The sequence below is a fragment of the Geotrypetes seraphini genome, chromosome 10 (genome assembly GCF_902459505.1).
Source record: "Geotrypetes seraphini chromosome 10, aGeoSer1.1, whole genome shotgun sequence".
In the NCBI taxonomy this organism is placed as follows: Eukaryota; Metazoa; Chordata; class Amphibia; order Gymnophiona; family Dermophiidae; genus Geotrypetes; species Geotrypetes seraphini.
Genome location: NC_047093.1, coordinates 316,244 through 338,704, shown reverse-complemented (window position 1 = coordinate 338,704; position 22,461 = coordinate 316,244). Strand labels below are relative to the sequence as shown.

General features: G+C 43.6%; 1 protein-coding gene across 5 annotated transcripts in view; it reads right to left on the bottom strand.

The window, feature by feature from the left end:
* The window catches only part of CCDC57 (coiled-coil domain containing 57), a 411,998-nt gene extending 391,526 nt beyond the window's left edge, over positions 1-20,472 (bottom strand). For 4 of the 5 annotated variants that reach the window (XR_004540808.1, XM_033960322.1, XM_033960325.1 and 1 more), the window contains exons 1-2: positions 20,303-20,449; positions 4,824-5,231 (exon numbers count right to left, since the gene is read on the bottom strand). Coding sequence is in view for 4 of the 5 variants with exons in the window: in XM_033960322.1 (XP_033816213.1) it covers positions 4,824-5,227 (404 nt within the window). In the remaining variant the exon portion in view is untranslated. Of the gene's footprint in view, positions 1-4,823; positions 5,232-20,302 lie in introns of all 5 variants that reach the window. The other variant, XM_033960323.1, reaches the window with a different exon arrangement.
* Between the last annotated feature and the right edge of the window lie 1,989 nt (positions 20,473-22,461).

Below are 22,461 nucleotides of genomic sequence, written 5' to 3'. Positions count from 1 at the left end.
GAAGCCACTGCTTGCCCTGAATCGGTAGCATGGAATATTGCTACTCCTTGGGTTTTGGTCAGGTATTAGTGACCTGGATTGGTCACCGTGAGAATGGGCTACTGGGCTTGATGGACCATTGGTCTGACGCAGGAAGGCTATTCTTATGTTCTTATATTCTTCGCCATACAAGGCCTTCAAAACTGAACACAATATTCCAAGTGGGGCCTCACTGACAACCTGTAGAGGGGCATCACATCTCCTTTCTTCTGCTGGTTATGCCTCTCTCTATACAGCCTAGCATCCTTCAGGCTACAGCCACCGCCTTGTCATACTATTTCATCGCCTTCAGATCCTCAAACACTATCACCCCAAGATCCCTCTCCCTGTCCGTGAATATAGCCTATCTTCTCCCAGCACATTCAACCCCCTTGGATTTCTACTCCCCAAATAGCACAGTTACTTACCGTAACAGTGTTATCCAGAGACATCAGGCAGATATTCTCATATGTGGGGGTGACGTCATCCAAGAAGCCCAGAACGGGCAATAAATAGTGCATAGGCACTTTAAGAAATTCAAAACATTTCAGACTGCCCATTACCGTGCATGAGCGAGTGCCTTCACATCCATCGAGGACACGTGATACCCAGTTCTTTGTTTTCCATGGAACGAAGTAGCTGTGTTTTCAATAACTGCGTGTTTTTTCAAAATAGTGCCTTCCTTGCGTATCTTTTCACTCTTATTTCTTTTATTTAGTTTTGCAAAAAAAAAAAAAAAAAACTTATTTCTTTCAATTTCCCTTTCCTCCTTTGACCGGGATTGGGAAACAATCGTTAAAGGTTTTTATTCTCAAATTTAATTTAGCTGAGCAGGTCTTCCCGTTCATGTCTAAACCGTCGATGGGTTTTAAAAAGTGTTGCCGGTGTCAGCAATATACGAGGGTCATTTAATCAATAATGCACACTATTTTTTTAAATTTACATGTTTTATTTTTTTTTCAAGTATTTCTTTACAATCCTTCAATATAGTTTCCCTGCTTTGCAATGACATCCGGGAAGCTTCATTATTCCATCCAAGACACCGTTTTTGTTCAGTACCAGCGGAAAAAAGCTCTTCCAGAGATGCAAAATGATGTCCACACATAAGTTGTTTCAACTTTGGAAAAAGGTCAAAGTCTGGTGGACTCATGTCTGGACTGTAGGGAACATGAGGTAACACCCCCCAGCCAAATTTGTGTAGTTTTTCAATGAAGAATGGAGAGCTCCAACTTCACCACGGCCAAAAAAATTTTGACAAGCTCAATCAAAAGTCAAACAAATGATGATTTTTGCTTATGATCATGAAGGAATCATCATTACAGACAAAGTTCCATGTGGAAGAAGTGTCACAGCAGTGTATTATCATGATTTTATGCAAAAAATGCACATAAGGGAATTTTTCAAGTACCTTTCTTATTTCTAATCTTAATGTATATTTTCTGTAAACCGCTTAGAACCTAACGGATGTAGCGGTATATAAGAAATAAATTACATTACATTACATTACATAAAAATGCACAAAACCTGACCTCAGTTGCTCTTGGCTGGGCCACTCATTCTTCACGACAACGCTCGCACGCATATAGGGAATGTCGTCATTGAAAAACTACGAATATATGGCTGGGAGGTGTTACCTCATGCTCCCTACAGTCCAGACATGAGTCCACCAGACTTCGATCTTTTTCCAAAGTTGAAACAACCTATGCTGGACATCGTTTTGTATCACTGGAAGAGCTTTTTTCCGCCGGTACCCAAGCCATTTGGCAACTGAACAAGTTTATTAGGTTTTTATATACCGCCTATCAAGATTATCTAAGTGGTTTTACAATCAGGTAACTCAAGTATTTTCCCTATCTGTGCCAGTGGGTTCACAATCTACCTAACGTATCTGAGGCTATGGAGAACTAAGTGACTTGTCCAGGGTCACAAGGAGCAGTGCAAGGTTTGAACCCACAACCCCAGGGTTCTGAGGCTGTAGCTCCAACCACTGCGCCACACACTCCTAAATGTAGTGGCTGCGGCATGAGACACCCAGAAGTACGCGAACGTCAGGGGTGAGGTATTGATACACGGAAAAGAGAAAGATGAAAGGGAGAAAGGTAGTGCTTCAGAGCTTGCGACATCTCTGGAAGAGAGTGGAGTTTTGCATTTATTTTGACTTCAATACCCCATTATTGACTGGATAAATGTAATATTAGGGCATGGTAGGGAGAAGAGATGGCTCAGGAGAGATACGATAGAGGTCTATAAAATACTGAGTGGAGTGGAACGAGTAGATGTGAATCGCTTGTTTAATCTTTCCAAAATGGTCATTCTATGTCAAGTGGTCCAATTTTGAAACATGTCCCCAGTTAACCATCTCAGAATTCCATTAAATTTTATGTATGAGTAGCCTAAAATCTTAAACGAAACTATGCAAAAAATTAGATTCAGAAACGCATTTGTTCCTGAACTAGAGAATATGATGTGAAGGGGTATTCTGCAACTGGTCACATGCATACTGACAAAAGTAGCTACTTTCAGTATCTACAGTACATAAACCAAAACTGGTAGAAAACTCAAATTTGGCTTATCTAAACAGTTTTTGATGCTGAATTGAGATATACTGAAGGAATTTCCAAATAAAATTACTTTTTTTTCATTATTGCCCAGCAAAATGAGGCTCATATTTTGATGGAGGCACACGTAAAGTTTAAGTTCGCCTGTTTCTGCTTTAAAGTACTATATGGTCTAGCCCCTAAATACATAACTGACCTTTTCTCCTTCTCAGCCAACAGACATAAGAGAAGTTCACATTCGAACTTCGTTTCCCCTCCAGTTAGAGGATGTAAACTCAAAAGACACCATCAACACCTTTTCTCACATCAGGCAGCATTATGGGGTAAAGATCTAGAACGTTTACGCCTACTACTTATGGGGAATTCAGGAAATGCCTAAAAACATATCTGTTCCTGAATATCTAGGCAACTGACCCGTACAACTCTTTCTGCTCAATAACTGATCCCTTGAGCAGTTAATCACTAGCTTCCACCCTGTTAAGTTCAATCTATTTGTATCTTCTTTTAATCTTTGTAAACCGCATAGAACTTCACGATCCTGCGTTATATAAACTGTTATTATTATTATTGATCATCAATAACTTTGAATATTCTATCAAATGTCTCATAACTTTACAAGTATGAGTATATTAAAAATGCTGGTTTCTGTGCATATATAAATTATGAGCTATCCAGCAAGAGCCCCTGCAAAAATATGGCATGGTAGAAATGCCCTTGTAAGCTTGTGCTTTAATTTTGCCTTTTTTTCAGGGCAAAATATCTCCATGTGGGCCATCTTAGATTTTTTTTCTTCTTTTTTATACAAGAACATCTTTTCTTCAACAAAAGACAATAATCAGCTTCTTGCTCCCAGACCTTCTATGGCCTTTAAAACTGCTTAAAACACAAGCATGTTCCACAGTGCAGGGGCGCAGCCAGAGATGGGCCTAGACAAGCCTATCCTGTCCTTTTTGGCATCAGGCTCATCCATCCAGCAGCTACAGGCTGCCAACAGTGGGTCTTACACACTGTCAGTGGCTGACCAGGAAGCCTTTCCTCTGACATGTTTGCATTTCGCGTCAGAGGGAAGGCTTCTAGGTCAGCCACTGGCAGCGTGCAAGACCCACTGCTTGTGGCTGGAAGAGAGAGGCTGCGGGGATGGGATGGGAAGGAAGGGAAAGCGAGAGGTGAAATGAGAAAGATTACTCAGATAACAGCAACAAGGATAGCTGCTCTAAGTAACCCAGTTCTTCTTGCATTGCCTGTGCACCTGCGCCAATCAGGATCACCTGATTTATTCTCACTGAGCTTGCTCTACTCTAGCTTAGCGAGTGTTAATGGTCAGTGGTGCTATTTTGCATCAGGCCTTGGGCACACTTTTCAGATTTCCTTGCAAAAAAGAAAATGACGTCAGCATTTTTAAAATGAATTAAGTGCTTGCTCGAATGCATGGCTTGTTCCGATAGGCTGCCAGACAACACCAGATGGGTGAGAAAGGTAGAGTAAGCTGTGAAGCCCCTGACACCTCCATGGCCATGCCCACTTTCCTGTCCTCTAGTTAGTCATTTCTCACATTGTCTATCAGCACTTAGAAATGATAAGTAATAGTAGTAAGGGAGAGAAAGAGAGAGGCCTGCCCAGAATTGGCTGTCTGGTTACGCCACTGCTACTTGCCAAAAGTGACTTTTATGATTGGGGATGCATATAAAGTGCTGTTAATTTGTAAGTCAAATACTTTTTAATGTTTTTTATGTTTGTATAGATCTATCCTACCAGTTACCAGTGGCATTAGGTGTCAATACCTTGATACATATTTGTGTTAAGATACATGTGTGTAATTCTCCATTTTCTCTAATCTGTTGCACTTATTTTTAGATAAAGAAAAAAAAGACAGAAAAGAACACTGTCCTAGTATTTTATCCTGAAAAAGAGAAAAACATTTCTGGCTTGCAATGTCTGAAATAGATCAAGAGCAAACAAAAAGTATCCTTTATCTTTTACATATAGGAGGATGGGCAGGGGAGGGCTTCAATGGCTGGGAGGGTGTAGATGGGCTGGAGTAAGTCTTAACAGAGATTTCGGCAGTTGGAACCCAAGCACAGTACCGGGTAAAGCTTTGGATTCTCGCCCAGAAATAGCTAAGAAGAAAAAAAAAAAAAATTTAAATTGAATCAGGTTGGGCAGACTGGATGGACCATTCGGGTCTTTATCTGCCGTCATCTACTATGTTACTATGTTACATCCTAAATAAAGAGAAACGTTATCTACCTGTGTAGCTTCTCCAGTTCTATCTTGTGCTCTCTCAATCTTTGTTGGTACTGATACTGAAGCTCTTCACGCATTCTAGATTCGTTCAAAATAATTTGTTGAAGTTTCTCAACTTGTATCCGAAGACTGCTGACTTCTGACTGTTTTGCACTGTCAGTCACTTTTAGCTTATTAATTATAGCATCATATTCCTTTAACTGCTTCTCTCTCTCCTCTAGGACCTGCAGATTGTGCATGAAATCTTCCTTCAGCTTCCTGAACTTCTCCTGTTGTTCCTGAAGCTGTTTTGAGGTGCCCTGCAGTGCCGACTCTAGTAACTGGGTCTGGCAAACTTGCAATTCTTTCCATTCTTGTGCTTTACTAGCCAGAAGCTCCCCCAGGTTTTTCTCTTGCTGCAGCATCATGAGGCTACAAAAAAAAAAGCCAAGAGAATCAGTGCAGACTAGATCTGGGCCTTGAATCATAGAACTTGAATAAGAACATAACATGTGCCATAATTGTCAAATCAAAGGTCCATCAAGACTAGCAGTCAGGGCCGGTTTTAGACATGCTGGGGCCCAGGACAGAAATTAAGAAGGGGGTCCCTGATTAGAGTTACCAGAAGTCTGAGAAAACCTGGACATGTCCACTTTTTAGAAGACCGTCCAGGTGCCTGGATGGACTTTCCAAAACCCGGCAGTTTGTCTTGGTTTTGGAAAGCCCCGACAAACTTCAGTTGCATCTAGACAGCCTCTGAGCATGTGCGGATGATGTCATACGCATCCACACATGCTCGAGGTCCTCCAGATGTGGCCCAGAGTTCGGGAAAGAAGAGATGAGGCTTTCTGGAGGCAGAGCTGAGGGGCAGAACAGGGCGGGGACACGTGTCCAGGTTTTTGCGTCTCAAAATATGGTAAGCCCCTCTCCTCCCTGCTCCCTCCCCCTAATCTCCCTATCTACCTTTAATACCAAACATAAAACTACTTTAAATGATTTCTTCACCACAAAACACAGACAGATCTTTACCAAATACAGAACTGGAAACCCCAAGAAATTAAACTCAGCAAGAGAAATAAAAACAGATATGCACTTTTGTACTGAACACACAAGGGTCCTGGGCCCAGGATCCCCTAAAATTAGCCACCTCCTTTGCTGGTGGGGATCCTGAAGCCCTGCCAGATGAAGACCTTTGTTCTGTCAGCCAGAAATCTCCAAGCTCTGCAGCTAGCAGGAATGTAAAACCAAAACAAAACTGCAGAAAATGTACAAGGTACAGGAATTTTATTCAATAAAAAATATAAAAGTCATTAAAACCAATGGTAATAACATTCAGTGTTTTTCTGAGCAGCATTTTCTACAGGAAGAGTTTTATCGCCTGTGCTCCTAGATTCTTTGTTCAATTGTTTTTAGCCACACTGTCACAGTGTCACCCCTGTGTCCTTACCTCCATCCCCCCAAGAAGCAGGGATGGAGGTAAGGATCGGACTGTGAGAGCTGCAATACCTGTCCCTAGAACTAGGTCCAAAGCACTGCAGGACCAGCAGAATCCTTTACATACCAGTTTTAATTTCCCTAAGCAACAGATAGCAGAGAAAAGTCAGGAACTACCAGTCCCAGCATGCCCCTGGGTGGGAGTAAGGCAAACCAGGGATGGAGTCGTTAGACCAATCAGCCAAGGTGTAATGAGCAGTAATCAGCTCAGAGCAACCCAGAAGCTAGCTGGCTTGAGACAAGAAAGCCCAGCTGGGTTGAGTGCTAATCAGCACCATGTAACTGAAAAGGGAATGGTTAGGAGAAAGAAGCCCAGACCACCTCCCACCTGCAGATTGTCTGAACTGGAATGGAAACTACTCCAGCACAGGGCTGGAAGGCAGCAAGCAGCTTGCTCACCTATGGCTCAGGTTGAGTCCCTCTAATACTGAATTAAATGCTAGTTATGAGGAGATTGTAATGGAGCCAGATGCTTTAGAAGAAATAGATACCTGGAGCATGGAAACTGCAGAGTGTGGGGGTGGAGCCGATACTGAAGCTATGGAGCAGAACTAGAAGCTGCCATACATTAATTAATGTTTGCTGATAAAGAAGAATAGTTTTGTGATTTGAGGATTGTTTCATCTTCTGCTGGAATTGATTGTTAAGACTGATTAAGACCCAGATATTGTTCTGAACTGTATTTTCTTTTGCCTGTATGAAACCTGTAAGGCAGCCGGTTTATTTTTACTGGTGATTTCAGTGGGTGAGGAACCTAGCATTTTGGTTCCTTTATGGGAGGTGAAATCCCAAGCTTGGGGAAGAGGTTTTTTTTCCCCCAAGCACTGGCAATTAAACACTGGACACAGAAGCTGAGCTTCAAGTAACTTATATTTTTGGTTTTGAATGTTTATGACTTACCTGGATTGAACTATGTTTGATGTGTTTATTCTTGCACCATTATTGAATTTTTGTGGAGCTATAACAAGTGCTGAACTGTTTATGAAAATAAAGCACATTTTCCTTTTTCACCTTAACACCTGCATGTGCTGCATTTTCTTCCACTCCACACACTTCAAGCCTCGTCTTACCACTCAGCCGAGGCCTGTATGCTCCAGGCAAGGCCCACACCATGGCCACACCGGGTCACAATATGGTTCTTGAGTATCTATGTAATGAATATCCTGGACACCTGAGAAAGAAGTGTTTTTCGAAACATGGATCATATCAGGTCCTGGTACGTTTTACATCAAGAACCAAACTCTGGATACCAATTTTTATTGTTATTACCATTGTTTTTAATGACTTTTATATTTTTTATTGAATGAATACAATTCCTGTACCTTGTACATTTTCTGCAATTTTGTTTTGGTTTTGCATTGCAATTTTACTGCAGTTCTTGTTGGTTTCTTTTTGCTTTGGCTAGCAGCAGTGTCCCAGAGCTGCTACCAGCTGCAGAACTTGGAGAGTTCTGGCTAATGGATTGGAAGAAGAGATCTTCAGCTGACAAGGCTTTAGGATTTCCCCATCAACTTAGACATTTATATTTTGTATTTGGGCAAGGGGGAATGCAGGGAGAAAATTTGGTGCTCACCCATTTTGGGCTCAGGGCTACTGCCCCCACCACCATTGGCTGTGTGCTAAACCACTGAACACAATACAAACATCTGTGATAAATATATCCCAAAGCTAACATTCTGGTTAATAAACACTTTTTCTACCTTTGTCTAGACATTTTATTTTTCCACCATGTTGGTCCCTTGTTGTCACTTCTGCTTGCCTACATCTTCTGATAATTCTCTTTCTAGCGGTGCTATCCATATGTTCAAGTTCAATTTATTTGATAATAATAATAACTTTATTTTTATATACCGCCAGCTATCTTATACCACCAATATAAAGCCAAGGTTAAAATCTAGGTGGTTTAAAATAAAATTTGGGTGCTACAACTACTTATCACTTATATAGCGCTGAAAGGCGCAGGGGAATAAAACTGGAAATAGAATTACAATATTTGAAGGAAAAAAAGAGAAAAAGCAAAATCATAAAATGGAATAGGCGATGCAGGCAGTATTAAAGCTTTGAATTCTTAAAGTGCCATAAGAACAGAAGAATGGCATTACTGGGTCAGAACAATGGTCCTTCAAACCCAGTAGCCTATTCTCATGGTGGCCAATCCAGGTCACTAATACTGACCAAAACCCAAGGAGTAGCAATATTCCATGCTACCAATCCAGGGCAAGCAGTGGCTTCCCCCATGTCTTTCTCAATAGCAGACTACCAGCGGATGGCCACCAGGATGGTCTCGGGGCTCAAGGATCTCTCATACGAAGAGAGGCTGAACAAGCTGCGGCTCTACTCTCTCGAGGAACGTAGGGAGAGGGGAGACATGATTGAGACATTTAAATACATCTCCGGACGTATCGAGGTGGAAGAAGATATTTTCCTTCTCCAGGGACCCTCAGCCACAAGAGGGCATCCGCTTAAACTCAGGGGCGGGAAATTGAATGGGGACACCAGAAAGTATTTCTTCACCGAAAGAGTGGTTGATCATTGGAACAAGCTTCCAATACAGGTAATCGAGGCCAACAGCGTGCCAGATTTTAAGGGTAAATAGGATGCCCATGTGGGATCCTTAAGAGTTAAGGATTAAGAGTTAAGGATGGGTCATTAGGAAAGGGATCTCCAGGAGAGCAGACTCAGGGGGGTGGATCTGTGAAGTGGGCAGACTTGATGGGCTATGGCCCTTATCTGCCGTCATTTTTCTATGTTTCTACCAAAAGCCTGGAAGCATTCATTTATCTTTCCCATTCTCAAAAACTACAAAGATCTACTCAGGAATGTTCTAATTACAAACCAATAGCCAATCTTCCTTTTCTGGCAAAACTAACTGAAAAGATCGTATTTAATCAGATTTCAGACTTTGTCGAAAAAACACAAATTTTCACCCCAACCAAACTGGGTTCCGCAAAAATCATTCAACGGAACACTCTCTTTTAGGATTAACAACCTCTATTCAATACTTTCTTGAACAGCATAGATCAGTTATTCTTATCTCATTGGATCTCTCAGCAGCCTTTGATACAATAGATCATGAATTACTACTTAAAAAGTTAGCATCTGTTGGTATTTCTAACTAAACCCTTGCATGGTTTATATCTTACTTTACAGACCACACTTTCACAGTATCCTTCAATAACTCCACATCTTCTGTTTACAAAAGTAATTTCGGTATTTCCCAAGGTTCTATTCTTTCCCCCTTACTATTCAACATCTATCTGGCCCCTCTACTGACTCTCTGACAATCTATTGGCTTTACTGTTTACGCATACGCCAATGGCATTCAACTCATTCACCCCATTGATCCATCTAACACTTCTGATATTAGTAGTATCAATTTAAAACTAGATAAAATTAGGCTATGGTTAAATGAAAACATGCTCTTGGTCCAAGGTAACTGTTCTCCCAGAAGAACTGGGAGTTTTGATTTCCTTTTCACTATTGGCGAGGTAGGAAATAATTCAAAAGGGCCGCTACGACGTCCCGTGTAGCTTCAAGCTGCCATCTTGCCAAGCTCTGCCTCCCAGCCTAGATGGGAACTTTTTCCATGTAGTAGTGAGATAATTATACACAGCATGAAAAATCAAATATATGCTTTGAGAGTACAAGATGATTGATAAGGCACCTTAACGATGTTAGCGCATGAAGTAGATACAATTACTATACACAGCTTGAAGGACAAAGATATGCATTGGGACTAATTGCAGTGGTAAGGCACTATCAACGATGTGGGCTTAACTCTTACAGTAGCAGGACAATTTCTGTTTGTAGTAAGAACTCTAGCATATGAGTTGGGATTAATTACAGCAACATTACAATAACTTGTTTCAACAGTAGTGGCTTTATTAGTGCTAATTAGGTAAAAAGATGGTTTTTTACTGCTTTCCTGAAATTTAATAGGCCTGCCAGTGATCTAATAGTTGGTGGGATTTCATGTCCTCTTTTTTGAGGACTGTCTGGGTACCCTGACAGTTGTTTTTTTTTTAAATGAGGGAGTCTGTTCGAGTTTAGCCAGCTCTCCCCACTCCCCTACCTACCTCTACCCTGGGATGGCCGCTGTAATTGAATCTTTGGGCAGCCGGCCACTGTAATTGAATCTTCTGGTAGCCGGCAGTAACAACGAGGAGAGCTTTCTGCCACCAACCTGCCCCAGAAGCTGCCTCTCTGCAGTGACTTCCTATTCCCACATAGGTGGGACTTGCAGAGAGGCGGCTTCTGGGGCAGGTTGGTGGCGGCAAGCTCTCCTCGTTGTTACTGCTGGCTACCCGAAGATTCAATTACAGTGGCTGGCCCGGGGAAGAGGTAGGTCAGGGGAAGGAGGGAGGGAGAGAGAGGGGAGAAATAGCAAGGAGGGGGGCTTGAAAAACAATCTAGAAGGATTGGAGAAACAGCATGAAGAGAAGGAGGGAGGGAGACTGGAGAAACAGCATGGACGGAGGGCTGGAGAAGCGATATAGAAAGAGTTTTAGAGAAAAGAGTATGGATTAGGGTAGTTCTGGATGGAACATACAGAAACAGCATGAGAGGAGGTTGGATGGAGAGAGAGGTGCACCCATGGAAGGGAGGTTGGGGTTTGCAAGGGGGGGCAAGAGAGAAAGAAAGAAGCATCTACAAGAGAGGGGGACTGGAAGGAGAGAGAGAGAAGCACCTGTGGGGAAGGAGGGAGAGAAGCATTAAAAGGGTACAGAGAATGGGAAGAGGGACCAAGGAAATGACTGGGGTAGGGTGGAGCAGAGCTGTGTCGCGTCTTTTTTTTGTCTTCACAAATGCATAGGGTTACTAGATGTCAGGTAAAACCCAAACATGTCCTCTTTTTAGGGGCCTATCTGGGGGCCCAGATAGCATACAGTTTATAGTACGATAGTTTTCCTTTTCCTATAAGAACATAAGCAGTGCTTCTGCTGGGTCAGACCAGAAGTCCATCATGCCCAGCTATCCGCTCACGTGGCGGCCCAAGACCTGTATAGTAATCCTCTATCTATACCCTTCTATCCCGTTTTACTTCAGGAAATTATCTAATCCCTTCTTGAACCCAATACTTTGTCCTATCACAACCTCTGGAAGTGCATTCCAGGTGTCCACCACCCTTTGGGTGAAGAAGAACTTCCTAGCATTAGTTCTGAATCCATCCCCTCTTAATTTTTCCGAATGCCCTTTCGTTCTTATAGTTTTTGAAAGTTTGAAGAATCTGTCCCTCTCCACTTTCTCTATGCCCTTCATGATTTTGTAAGTCCCTATCAAGTCCCCTCTAAGTCTCCGCTTTTCCAGGGAAAAGAGCCCGTTTCTCTAATCTTTCAGCATATGAAAGGTTTTCCATACCTTTTATCTGGACCCTCTCGAGTATCGCCATATCCTTCTTAAGGTACGGCGACCAATACTGGATGCAGTACTCTAGATACAGGCGAACCATCGCCCGATATAACAGCAGGATAACTTCCTTCGTTCTGGTTGTAATACCTTTCTTGATAATACCTAGTATTCTATTCGCCTTTTTAGAGGCCGCTGCACACTGTGCCGACGGCTTCATTGTCTTGTCCACTATTACCCCCAAGTCCTTTTCTAGGGTACTTCCATTACCAGCCCTCCCATCGTATAGCTGTACTTCGGGTTTCTGTTTCTTACATGCAAGACTTTACATTTCTCTACATTAAACTTCATCTGCCATCTCTTTGCCCACTCTCCTAGTTTGTACAAGTCCCTTTGTAAATCTTCAGTCCTCTTTAGTCCTAACTCCACTAAATATTTGGTGTCATCTGCAAATTTTATTACTTTGCACTTCGTCCCTATTTCTAGATCATTTATAAATACATTGAACAGCAGCGGTTCGAGTACTGACCCCTGCAGAACACCACTTGTGACCCTCCTCCAGTCAGAGTAGTGGCCCTTCACTCCTACCCTTTGCTTCCTACCTGCCAACCAATTTTTGATTCATCTATGTACATGGTTCTTCAGTTTCCGTAGTAGGCGTTCATGGGGTACCTTGTCAAAGGCTTTTTGGAAATCTAAGTATACGATGTCTACGGGGTCCCCTTTGTCCATCCGTTTGTTAATTCCTTCAAAGAAGTGCAATAAGTTCGTTAGGCACGATCTTCCCTTGCAGAAGCCAGGTTGGCTTGTTCTCATCAGTTTATTCCCAGAATTTATTTTAACTAGCCCATTCTTCTTTTCCTCCTGTTCCTGTAAATGATTGCAGGGTTTATATTTGTCTATAGTCTGCATTTCTTTATTTAGATTTTTATCCCGTCCTCCCAGTAGCTCAGAACGGTCTACAAGCAAACATTCATAGTGGAGTACAATTGGACAATACAAAGACAATCTCCACAGAACGCCTGAAAACTACATTAGAAACAGTGGATAAATGGATGACAGATCACAAGCTAAAGCTGAACTCTGACAAAACCAAATTCTTATTACTAGAGAAGGACAAAAAACCATCCCTAACAGAACTGGAAGTAAACTCAATCAAGTACCCTATACAGAACTCCCTTAAAATCCTAGGAATACATTTAGACAGATGCTGCACAATGCAAACACAAATCCTAAAGGTCACCCAAAAAGCATTCTTCACAATGCGAAATTTAAGAAAAATCAGGAAATTCTTCAACAAAGACCAATTCAGGATCATTGTCCAATCCCTTGTGCTAAGTATTGTCGACTATTGCAACAGCCTCTACTTACCTTGCCCGACCAACACAATAAAAAAACTACAGACCATCCAGAACACAGCCCTCAGACTCATATACTCACTCAGCAAATACGACCACATTACCAACGCATACCTAGAATCTCACTGGCTTCCAATAAAAGCAAGAACACAATTCAAACTCTACTGTCTCATTTTCAAAGTAACCCATGGCACGGCACCCAGTTACCTAATTAATCGTTTCCATCACTACCACCCACCAAGAAGAAGGAGAACACAGAACCTTTTCACCTATCCACCACTCAACGGAACTTGTCGTAAGAAACTCTACGATAACCTCCTGGGGACACAGGCAGCTAAAATAGACTCTGACATCTCAAAATTACTGACCAAAACAACAGACATAAAAGAGTTCCGCAAAGAAATAAAAACACTACTGTTCAAAAAATATCTCCCATCACTCTAACCACCACCCAACGAGTTCCCAATCAACGACTTCGGAAACACCCATCTATACTATCTCTTTGTCTGTGACCTAAAATGTAATGTAACTCTTCTACTTTACACCTGATTTAAACGATCGAGTTGCCATGTATTACCTCCGCAAAATGCACTACCTTCTGTCACATGTAATAACTTCTGTGACAAGTATTATCTTCTGTGAACTTGAAGTATCATAACTCTTTACTGTTACTGTAATATACTCCTATCCTGAAATGTAATTCAACTGGAACTGTCCAGATATCTTCTATAATGTAATCCGCCTAGAACCGCAAGGCACAGGCGGAATAGAAATCCCTAATGTAATGTAATGTAATGTACTATACAGTAGTTTAAATACAAGGACTATACAGTAATTAAAATACAGGTTAAGAATGGATTGTACAGCAATTTAAATAGAAGTTTCAAATGGAGAAGAGAGGTTAGAGGGAAGGAGGGTTCAAGGGGGTGAGGCGTAGACTGTGGTTGAATTTTAGTTAAAGAGGAGGGTCTTTACCGCTTTCCGGAATGTCATCAATGAGTTCTGCAGTCTGATTTGTGGGGGGAGTTGGTTCCAGAGTTGGGGGATGAAGTGGCTGTAGGAGCGTTTGCAGCGGTTTCTGACAGGAGGGACCTTCTTGGGGGGGGGTGCATAGGTGTTTTTCCATTTCTAAGCACAGTTACTTACTGTAACAGGTGTTATCCAGGGACAGCAGGCAGCTATTTTCACATATGGGTGACGTCATCGACGGAGCCCAGATGCGGACGCCTCACAAGCAGACTTGCTTGGAGAAACTCGAAGTTTCAAGTCGCCCACACCGCGCATGCGCGAGTGCCTTCCCGCTCAGCATAGGGCGCGTCTCCTCAGTTCAGATAGCTAACAGAGAAGCCAACCAGGGGAGGTGGGAGGGTTGTGTGAATAGCTGCCTGCTGTCCCTGGAAAACACCTGTTACGGTAAGTAACTGTGCTTTATCCCAGGACAAGCAGGCAGGTATTCTCACATAAGAACATAAGAAACGCCTTCGCTGGATCAGACCTAGGTCCATCTAGTCTGGCAATCCGCACATGCGGAGGCCCAGTTAGGTGCTCCTTATTGAAGACCCGGATTTCCCGTATCCCCCGATGTGATTTGCAAGAAGGTGTGAATCCAACTTGCGCTTGAAACCCAGAACAGTAGTCTCTGCCACAACCTCCTCTGGGAGAGCATTCCAAGCACCCACCACTCGTTGTGTGAAACAGAACTTCCCGACATTTGTCCTGAACCTGCTGCCGCTCAGTTTCAGGCTATGACCTCTTGTCCGTGTCACATCTGAAAATGTCAGTAATGCTGTTTCCTGGTCAATTTTATCAAATCCTTTTAATATTTTAAAAGTCTCTATATGGGTGACCTCCAAGCTAACCAGAATGGGATGGTGGGAGTGTTGGCAATTTAGGAGAATAAATTTTGTAATACTGTTTGGCCAAACTGTCCATCCCGTCTGCAGAAAGTGTCCAGACAATAGTGAGAAGTGAAGGTATGAACCGAGGACCAAGTAGCAGCTCTACAAATTTCCTCAATAGGTGTAGACCTGAGGAAAGCTACTGAAGCTGCCATAGCTCTAACCTTATGGGCTGTGACTTTACTGTGAAGGGGTAATCCAGCCTGGGCATAGCAGAATGAGATACAAGCCGCTATCCAGTTGGAGATGGTTCGCTTAGAAATAGGATAACCCAACTTATTGGGATCAAAGGAGACAAAAAGTTGAGGAGCAGTTCTGTGTGGTTTGGTGCGTTCTAAATAGAAGGCCAAAGCACGTTTACAATCCAGAGTATGAAGAGCAACTTCTCCAGGATGAGAATGAGGCTTTGGAAAAAACACTGGAAGAACAATGGATTGGTTGATATGATATTCCGAGACCACTTTAGGGAGGAATTTAGGATGAGTACGAAGAACCACTTTGTCATGATGGAACACTGTGTATGGTGGGTCAGCAACTAAAGCTTGCAGCTCACTAACTCGTCGAGCAGAAGTGAGGGCTATGAGAAATACCACTTTCCAAGTGAGATACTTCAGATGAGCCTTATCAATTGGTTCAAATGGAGGCTTCATGAGTTGAGAAAGGACAACATTGAGATCCCAAACCATAGGAGGCAGTTTGAGAGGAGGTTTGACATTGAAAAGTATTCATGAATCTGGAAACCACTGGATGAGCAGAGAGGGGTTTCCCTTCAATAGGCTGATGGAAAGCCGCAATTGCACTGAGATGGACTCGGATAGATGTAGATTTGAGGCCAAAATTGGATAAGTGCAAAAGGTAGTCCAAAACAGAAGATAAGGAGGAATGCTCAGGCTCCTTATGATGAGAAAAACACCACGTAGAAAATCTAGTCCACTTTTGGTGATAGCATTGTCTAGTGGTAGGCTTCCTAGATGTTTCTAAAACATCTCTTACAGATTGAGAAAACTGAAGAGGGGTTATGTTGAGAGGTACCAAGCTGTCAGGTGTAGAGACTGCAGATTGGGATGAAGCAGAGATCCTTGACTCTATGTACGCAGAGAAGGAAAAACTGGTTGAAAGTATGGCTCCCTGCTGCTGAGTTGAAGTAGAAGGGAGTACCAAGGTTGTCTCGGCCACCGAGGAGCAATTAGAATCATGGTGGCATGATCGTTCTTCAACTTGACCAGAGTCTTGAGAATGAGAGGAAATGCATAGAGGAAAAGTTTCGACCATTCCAGAAGAAAAGCATCTGCCTCGAGGCGATGAGAAGAGTATATCCTGGAGCAGAATTGAGGCAGTTTGTAGTTGTGGGGAGCTGCAAAGAAGTCTATCTGAGGCGTTCCCCACAGTGAAAAAATGTGATGAAGAGGGGCGGAATGGAGTGTCCATTCGTGAGGCTGCAGGAGACAACTCAAGTTGTCCACCGAAGCAATTCTTTGTCCCTTGAATGTAGACAGCTTTGAGGAAGATGTTGTGGTGGATTGCCCAGTCCCAAACCTTTAGAGCTTCTTGACAAAGGGAGGCAGACCCCCCGTCCCTCCTTGTTTGTTGACATAATATATGGTGACTTGGTTGTCAGTCCGAATGAGGTCTACTTGGTCGTGAAGCAGATGTTGAAAAGCATTGAAAGCTTTGAGGATCGCTCTGAGTTCCAACAGGTTGATATGAAACTGACGATCCGTACGGGTCCAGAGGCCTTGAGTACGGAGACCATCGAGATGAGCGCCCCAAGCGTAGGTCGAAGAGTCTGTCGTGAGGACCTTCTGATGGGGAGGCATTTGAAAAAGGAAGCCTCTGGAAAGATTGGAAGAGAGGATCCACCAATGGAGAGACTTCTTCAATGAAGGAGTGACTGAGATGTGTTGAGGAGGGTCGCAAACTTGCGTCCATTGAGATGCCAGGGTCCACTGAGGAATTCTGAGGTGAAGTCTGGCAAAAGGAGTTACGTGTACTGTGGAGGCCTTGTGACCCAGAAGTACCATCATGTGTCTCGCTGAGATGGAAGAGCGGGAAGACACTGTATGACAGAGTTGAAGAAGAGCTTCCAGATGTTGTTGTGGAAGGAATGCTCTGAGTTGGACAGTGTCCAGAACAGCTCCAATGAACTGTAGATTCTGTGAGGGCTGAAGTTGAGATTTGGGAAAGTTGATTTCGAATCCCAGACTTTGTAGGAACCAGGTAGTCTGTTGGGTTGCTACAATAACCCCTTGAGATGTGGAATCTTTGATGAGCCAGTCGTCTAAGTAGGGAAATACCTGAAGACCATGATTCCTTAGAGCTGCTGCTACTACTACCAGGCACTTGGTGAACACTCTGGGAGACGAGGCCAAGCCGAAGAGTAGTACTCTGTATTGAAAATGCAGATTCCCCACCCGAAATCTGAGGTACTGATGGGAGGCCAGATGAATGGGGATATGAGTGTCAGCCTCCTTGAGATCCAGAAAGCATAACCAGTCATTCTGCTCGAGAAGGGGATAAAGGGATGCTAGGGAAAACATTCAAAACTTTTCTTTAACTAGAAATTTGTTGAGAGCCCTGAAATCCAGAATGGGTCGCAGATCGCCCGTCTTCTTCGGAACAAGAAAGTAACGGGAGTAAAATCTCCTGTTCTGCTGCTCCAAGGGAACTGATTCGATGGCATGGAGATGAAGCAGAGCTTGAACTTCCTGAAGAAGAAGGGCGGTCTGGGATGGATTGGAAGGATACTCTCTTGGAGGAAGCTCTGGTGGAATCTGAGAGAAATGAAGAGAGTATCCTTCACTGATGATGGAAAGTACCCAGAGGTCGGATGTAATTATTGTCCATCGGTGGTAAAAATGATGGAGACGACCTCCTGTAGGGGGAAAATGAGACAGAGTCAGAACGGTGGAGGTTATGCTCTGTTGTAAACAGTCAAAAAGGCTGAGTAGCCTTAGGTGCAGCAGAAGGTTGAGGTTTCTGTTGTTTCTGAGGCTGCTGTTTCTTTAGAGGAGGGCGATTATAAGGAGCCGTCCTCAGAGTAAAACGCCGCTGATAGATAGGAGCAGGGCGTGCAGGTTTTGCAGGAGCTGGCTTTGGCTTGGGTCTGACAATAGAAGCAATGGATTTCTCATGGTCAGACAATTTCTTGGTGGCTGCCTCGATTGATTCAGCGAAGAGGTCAGTGCCGTCACAAGGGATATTAGCCAAGCGGTCTTGAAGATTAGGGTCCATGTCAATGGTACGAAGCCAAGCAAGACGACGTATAGCCACAGAACAAGCAGCTGCCCGAAGGCATCGTAAGATGACTGCAGGAGATGTAATCTGAGTTGGGATAAAGAAGCCAGGACTTCTTGAAATTCAAAATGTTTTTGAGTATCCAGATAAGTCAAAAACTATGGCAATAGAGAAATAAGGAATTCAAAATAAGTAATGAATTGAAAATTATAATTGAGGTCTTTAGAGGACATCATGGCATTTTGATAGATGCCAACCACTGGGGAGATATACAATGTTATTCTGTGATGATTATTAAATCACTTTTTACTTTTATCACAGCTCTATAAATAAATTAAATAAAATTTAAATATAATTATTGTGAAGTGTTCAGACCAATACCCATAAATTCAGTGATCTCACCGAACTGGGGTATACTTGGGACCATCATATCACTTCTCTTGTCCCTTTGCCAGCCTCCTTCGTTTTGTACAATACAATGACTCTTATTATGTATACTTATGAGAAGATAGATTTCACTTATCTTGAAGAAAACTTCAATGGGCTTGGCATCAATCTCCTTAACTTCCAGCTGCGGTGAGATTAAAGTGCTTAAACCTTAAAGTGCTTTGTGCAATTTGTGCTTGCCAATATATCCGTGCTTGCTAAAATTAATTGAACTTAAGCCCGGCCCCCCGACTCGAGTTTCGGGTCCTTCGTCAGGAGGGGTCCCTGGGTTCCATGCTGTTCAATACTTCTCCTGACTCTAGGCATCAGTCTCTTCTCAAAGGACCATCCTTCTTCTGTAGTTATACAGAAAAAGTATAACTACAGAGAAGGATGGTCCTTTGAGAAGAGACTGATGCCTAGAGTCAGGAGAAGTATTGAACAGCATGGAACCCAGGGACCCCTCCTGACGAAGGACCCGAAACTCGAGTTATGTGGGTGGACAGGGACAGGTGGCCATCTAACGTTACTCCTAGGCTGCGTACTTGATCTGCTGCAGTTAGTAAGGTGGAGTTCCAAGATAGTGTTGGATGGATGTATTTGGTACTCTTTCCTGATCCATAAAAGTTCGGTCTTGGAGGCGTTCAGCTGTAGTTTGTTGTTTGTCATCCAGGTTTTCATGTCAGAGATGGAGTGTTGGAGGTTGGTGATTTGGGATGATCGTTTTTTGCCTAGTGGGAGGAGTAGCTGGATGTCATCAGCGTAGGAGTGGATTTTAACATTGTACTTCTGAGCTATATCAATGACCGGTCTGATGTAGAAGTTAAATAGGAAGGGGGGCTAGAAGGGCGCCTTAGGGAACGCTGTATTTGATAGGCTTGGGGTTAGATTTGTGCGTTCCCCCCCCCCCCCCCTTTTATGATACTATAAACCACTTAAATTTAACCCTGGTTTTATATTTGTGGTATATCAAATAAATTGAACTTGAACTTTCCAAAATCCAATAGTTTCTCTGGGTTTTGAAAGGCCATGATGTCGCACACATCCACGCATGTTCGGAAGCCCTCCAGGCATGGCCTAGAGGTCATAGAAAAAGTGGCTTTTTGGCGGTGGGGGCAGAACGAGGCAGGGCCATGTGTCCAGGTTTCTACAGCAGAAAATCTGGTAGCCCTACTTAATAACGGATAAGTATAAAGGAGGGGGGAGAGAGGATACATTTACTTTTTTTTCTAAGTACTGTAGAAATATGACAGCTATGTTGCTGTAAAAGCAAATCTGAACGCATGCTTTACAAACTATCTGCTGCATAACATTCTTCATCCAGGAGGAGGCGCGAGACGGCAGCTCCTAGTGCGCGTGCGTTGGGTTGTAAAGGGGGTGGGGGGGAGAGAGATTACTTAGCTTTCCTTTCAGCTCTTTCTTTCTCTGTCTTCTCCTTCTCCTCAGCTTGTGAGGAGCTTCTGCTGCTTCTACCTACCCCACCTCCTCCCCGGGCACGAAGAGCAGCCCAGTAGGTGGGGGAGCGGCGAGGAAGGGCCACCGCCGTCCTCTCTCCTTCTCAGGGAGGGACTGGGTCACTAGCAGGGTTGCCGGAGAGGGGAAGGGATCGCACTCGGACCCCCCCCCCTCCCCTCAAAGAACTCCACCCGCCACCGCTCAGCGAGAGCAGTCTGCACCCCCACCCCGAATCTTGGCGCCAAATTTTCAAAAAGAAAAACCAATTCGTTCGCAACGTCACGAAATCTACCTTTTCAGCTGACAAAGTAGTGAATTCCCTCCTGTCACGCGATCACACTAGAACTCCTGGGCTCGGACAACAGCCCGCATCTCCATGGTAACCAGCCGAGTCCCATCGACACTCCTCCTCCGGAAGCAAAGACAGCGAACTTCAGTTCCGCAACTTCCAACTCTTAATCTTCCTCACAGGTAACCTACAAATCCCACTGACACTCATCCCACCTGAAGCAAAGACCACGAACTTCGGTTCCGCCGCTTCCAACCCCTTGGTCATCCTCGCAGGTAACCTATGAGTCCTATCAAAACTCATTCCCCCTGAAGCAAAGTTCCTGAGTTTTATTAAAATTTGATAAAAACGTTTATAAAAGATTTCTAAATTCTAAATGATTTACAGTAGTAGTAAAAATATTCTTTAAGACAAATAAACAACAGATATTATACTGTCAGACTTTAAGTGGAGGATAGAAGACAGGAACTACAATTTAGATAGGAAAGCACATAAAAGACCGCAAACTTCTGTTCCCTCACTTTCAACCCCTTGGTCACCTTCATAGATAACTTACAAGTCCCACCGACACTCCTCCACCCCCCAGAAACAGACCATGAACTTCTGTTCCACCACTTCCACCTCCTCAGACTCCTTCACAGTTAACCTACTAGTCCCATCGATACTTCCCTGAAAGTAGACATTGAATTTCGGTTCCACCAGTTCCAACCCCTCAGGATCCTTCGATAACCTATGAGTCCCATTTGCCACTCCTTCCCCCCCTCCCACCCCGGATGCAAAGACCAAGAACTTTAGTTCCGCTATGCCCCCCCCCCCTTGCCAGTGAAGCAACGATACCTGCTTCTCCTTTCTCTCAGTCCACTTGATAGATGGCATCTAAGCCTTGCTAGGTCAAAAATACAACAGCAGCTTTCTCCGCCTTCAATCAGAGCCAGCCAAAGGTATCAGACACCCTAGGTAAATAAGTTGTGTGTCCCCTTACATCCACCCTATTGCACTCATGGGTACCGTGAAGACAAAAAGAGGACTCATAGCTCTGCCTACATTTCACCCACAGCCTCACCACACACATCTTTCACCCTTTCCTTGGTCCATTTTTCCGTCCTCTACCCTTTTAATGCTTCTCTCTCTCACTCCTCCATGGGTGCTTTTCTCTCTTTCCTTCCGACCCCCTCCTGTGGGTGCTTCTTTCTCTCTCTCCTTCCAGCCCACCCTGCATGTGCCCCTCTCCTTCCAACCTCCTCTCCTATTGTTTCTGTCTCTCCCATCCAACACTACCCTACTCCATGCTTTTTTCTCTAGCACTATCCTTTCCATAATACTTCTCTAGCCTTCCCTCCCTTCACACTGTTTCTCCCGCCCCTCCCAATGTTGATTTTTCAGCCCTCCCTCCTCCAACCACTGATAGTGCTACCCCTCACGGCCTCTCTGTCTAGCTCCCAACTCCCCGTCTACCTCCTCCCAAGTCGCTGTAATTTAATCTTTGGGCAGCTGGCAGTGGCAAAGAGGTGAGCCTGCTGCCACTGGCCTGTACCAGAAGCCGCCTCTACAGCAACTTCCTGTTCCCATGTAGGCGGGACCTGCAGAGAGGTGGCTTCTGGGGCAGGCTAGTTGCAGAAGGCTCGTTGCTGCTGCCAGCTGTCCAAAGTTTGAATTACAGTGGCCAGGGAGGACGTAGATGGGGGAGTCAGGAGAGCCAGCTAAACCCAGACAGCTTCCCCCATTAAAAAAAAACATCCGGACACTAGGACAGTCCTCTAAAAAAGAGGGATATTTTCAGGGAGATAAGTGATATTTTGTGTTATTTCCTGTGTCCAGACACATGTGAGATGCGTGTTAGGTGTGTCTCGCATGTGTGAATTATTTCTTGGGCACTGTGAGAGTGTAATGGTTGTAAAGTTTCAATTTGCTAATTTTAGGTTTACCTCATTCATTGTATTTATATATGTACTTGGTTATTTTACTATTGTTACACTGTTAACAAAATTGTAAGTTTTATGTTGAACTTTACTTGCTATACACCACCTTGGGAGAATCTTTTCATAAAGGTAGTTAATAAATCCCAATAAAAACAATATATATGTGGGTGTGTTCTTTTGATATATTAAGGGGAAACAACCCATGAAGGAAGCACGTTAGATGACCATGGAATAAAGGGAGTA